The sequence below is a fragment of the Sinocyclocheilus rhinocerous genome, unplaced genomic scaffold (assembly GCF_001515625.1).
Source record: "Sinocyclocheilus rhinocerous isolate Xijiao unplaced genomic scaffold, SAMN03320098_v1.1 scaffold2066, whole genome shotgun sequence".
NCBI classification, from domain to species: domain Eukaryota; kingdom Metazoa; phylum Chordata; class Actinopteri; order Cypriniformes; family Cyprinidae; genus Sinocyclocheilus; species Sinocyclocheilus rhinocerous.
Window position 1 is genome coordinate 46,685 of NW_015641434.1, and position 3,864 is coordinate 50,548.

Consider the following 3,864-nt stretch of genomic DNA (forward strand, 5'->3'; position numbering starts at 1 on the left):
AGAGGGGACCCCCCGAGGAGGGAACATGATTTTTTTTTTACCGCAGGGCACGCGGAATGCGATTTCTACCGAGAGGACACCCCTCCCCGAACACAATTTTTACAGAGGGGGGCCCCGAGTAAATATGCTTTTCAGGGGACCCACAAACCATAGCAGCGGATTAGTGAGTAGATGAGTTCTGTTTTTAGTCCCATTTAGTGACATTTCAGCAACCACCTTTTTTATCAGAAACATGAAAGCTTAAATAAATATGGGGTATTACTGATGTTTTTTAGGTTGTAGAATAAAACATGAAAATGTCTTGAGCTTGTGTTCACCACAGACCTTATTTCAGGCATTTAACTAAAAACCCATTCAAAAAACCCATTGACTAACTCGTTTCGTTGTGTTAGAACTCATTCCTGCAGCGCTTTATGGCTTACTTAAAGTTGGTTTTGTTTAAGCTGATATAGGAGAAAGTATTTTAATGCTGAAAAAAATACACACATGACCTTTAGAGATTACAATACCATGGTATTTCTTTGATATGTCCAAAGAAATTAAAATTGTATGTCAAAGAAAAAGTAAATAAACAAGCAAAGTGTGTATGAATGTGTAATTTGATGTAGAAGATATAATGTATTAAAAATCATAACCTACACTTTTAGCATTGAATGTATTTAGTGATCAACCACTCTTTGTCTCTTCCAGGAGCTCTAATTTGAGGGATAAGCTTGTTTATGCTGACACCTACATCTCTTCTCTGACTACTCTTGTCGATGCCCGGGGTAATTTTCCATGTCACAACTGTACTTCCTGTATTAAGTATGTTAAGTGTAAATCATGTACACATCCTCGTACACTAAAAACCTATAAGATTAGACAATTGATCCCTTGTAAGAGTACATATGTTATTTACATTATCATCTGTCCATGTTTGCAACTATATGTTGGCAAAACTATACGAGCATTACGCACAAGAATGATTGAACACCCAAGTGCCATTAGGAGACAGGATGATACATCTTCAATTTCTTGTCACTTTAAGTCTGCCAACCACTCTTTGTCTGACAGTTCCTGGGCATCGAGAGATTCTACCTCATAGAAGAGGCGGAGATAGAGATAAGAAGTTGTTGCAAAGGGAGGCTTTCTGGATCTTTGAACTTAAATCTTTATTTCCTGAGGGTATGAATGAAGAACTAGAACTCTCTTGTTTTTTGTAAAAATTGGTATTGTCGTTACTGCTTTATCTTCTCTCTCTCCTGCTGTGTTTGTTGTATTTGTAATGTTTGGTCATTCTTTGAAGTTGTATACTTGTAATATTCTGCTATATATGTGAATGATCAAACTTTCTTGGAATTCTGCTTGTGATTAATTGAGGTTTACCTGAGATAATTGAATTCAGCTGATTGTCTTTAATTGTTGACCTACTTAAAAAGGGTGAATGTTGTTTGTTAAGTGAGCACTGAAGATAGCAATGTGCTGAAACGTTTGCTTGCTTGCTCGTGTCCATCTGTTTTTAATTCACATGCACTTTGCACAATGCAATTTATAAAAATTAAAAATATGTTTTTGTAGACTTTTTAGTCTTGAGTGGATCAGTGTGCGGTTAGCCACCCTCTTGCTCAATGTCAAAGAAAAATTAAATAAACAAGCAAAGTGTGTATGAATGTGTAATTTGATGTAGAAGATATAATGTATTAAAAATCATAACCTACACTTTTAGCATTGCACTATTGGTTGTTGCAGGAAGTACTGTAATTTCCTTTTTGGATTATCTGCTAAAAAATTAATGGTGACTCAAAGGAATGTTGTGATGAGGAAGTGTTTTAATGAACTTTTAATCTAAATACAAAGAGGGAGTTTTTTATTTTTATTTTTGAACCATATCTCAAAAAACTGCCTGCAGAGGTCAGACATGCATGACTTGAAAACTAAGATCCTCCATTTTTTTTTTGAGAACTTCTGCTTTTATTTATTAGTGTATAGGGAAACATACTGTGACAGAACTTAAATCCTGCTCTTCGTCTTTATCTTTCTTTCTTTTCATTTCCTCATAATGACTGTCACTTACTCCCTCTTTCTGTCCTCCTCAAGAGTTCTGTACGTGTAAAGCCTTGCTACTCTCATTGTTGACCTTTATGTGAGTTATGTAGGACAAGCTCTTTTCCTGTCACACCCTTCATCCACTGATTCTACCTTTGCCCTTTTTGACACTTCTTCCTAAGAGTTCAGACTATATATAAACTAGTGCCTACCAGCTGCACTAGTGTTAACATGCTGTTCTTGCACGAGAGTATATATATCCAAAAAGTACTTATGTATATTGTTTTCTTTTGTTCTGTTTGTTCCATTGGTGAACATTGCAGGCTGCAACCAATAAGTGTTTGATAACAATAAGTGCAATAAGTACTATGGGTTATTGTACAATGAGTACAATAAGTATTTGATTTTTTCTACACTTGAACCCTCAGAGACACAAGCATTGATACTGATGATATATTATTTTTTATAATTAACAATTATAATGAGCCACTGGTTATAAAAAAAGCTAAAAAATGGTAGTAATATGAGAAAAATGCAATCATATAGAAGGCCTAGTACAGTTGCATTGACTTTTGTAACATTGGGCTGACGGATGCATGCCAGTGCAGTTTAGTCAGATTCATTAGATTGTTTTGAATCATTCCAAATGAATCATTTAGTTTCATTCATTAATGGTTTAGCTATGATTTACTAAATGGCTCTGTTGTGTGAACATCATTAAAATCAGCTGAAGATTGTTACATTTCTGCAATAGGTAGAAAAATGGTCTCATTTTTACATAGAGATTTATATTGCTTTGAAATATTGCCAATTTAATCATTAAACATCTCGACCATATTTGATCTAATCGTGTCAATACTGGTAGTGAACATACTGGTATGCTGTGAGATTCAAATTTGTAAAAAATAATATATTTAAATTAATTAAATGAATGAATGAATTAATTAACTAACTAATTTATTTTATTTTAATTTAAAATTATTTGAAGAATTAATATTGTTTAATTGCTTTAAAGCATTAAACAGATCTTGCACCAAAAGCCAATTACATAGAAGCCTTTAGATATATAGTGAGCTTTCTGCGATATTTAGCACTATACCAGCAACATCATGATAACAATTATAACAGTTCAACAGGTCAGGCGCTTTGTTGCAGTTCTGAGTTCAGTAACCAGGAAGAAAATATATAACTCTTGCTTCCTCCTCCACTTTTTATTTGAAGTGTTTTGCTCTGATAAAGCCACCACACAGCCATACTCTCCTATTTCTGTTATCTTATTCATACTCATTAGCACTGTGATAGTCTTTTAATATCAATGTCCTGTTAAGACAGAATTTAGATGCATTTTAAAATTAATTTCTTACCTTTCTTGCTGAAAGGAGCACCGATAAAATGGAGCGACCCTTGAAGCGAAGGAGAGAGAAAGAGAAAGGGAGAGAAGAAAAGATCTGGCACAGACCACGACAGCTGCCTGTCTGACTGGCCACTGTATTTATCCAGCATTATGACCCCTCACATTCAGCTGCCCTGCTAAAATTAGCCCTATCCTGACACTGGAGATGGGCGACAACATTCCCAAACATGCAAGAGAGCGAAGGAGACCAACTGAAGAGAGTGTGTAGAGTCAAAAGCCTTACAGTCGAGTGTGCTCTTGTGGAAATACGTTAAAGGCTGCATGAAGATGTCTAAAGATGGAAAAAGGCAAACACATTGGATTATATAAACAAGTAGTTTGGGAAACCTGTTTGTTAAAAAAAAATTGCAATTCCATTTGGTCCTACTAGTCAAAGGGAATTACACAGCAGATGTAGAGTCTGTATTTGTAGTTACTTTGGACAA

The 3,864-nt window shown here is 35.0% G+C and overlaps 1 protein-coding gene across 2 annotated transcripts in view; it reads right to left on the reverse strand.

The window, feature by feature from the left end:
* LOC107754881 (fructose-bisphosphate aldolase A-like) overlaps positions 1-3,530 on the reverse strand; it is a 9,591-nt gene extending 6,061 nt beyond the window's left edge. The window contains exon 1 of one of the 2 annotated variants that reach the window (XM_016571490.1): positions 3,390-3,530. In XM_016571490.1, coding sequence (XP_016426976.1) covers positions 3,390-3,528 — 139 coding nt within the window. In that variant the 5' untranslated portion in view covers positions 3,529-3,530. The remainder of the gene's footprint in view (positions 1-3,389) is intronic. The other variant, XM_016571491.1, reaches the window with a different exon arrangement.
* Positions 3,531-3,864: the final 334 nt, after the last annotated feature.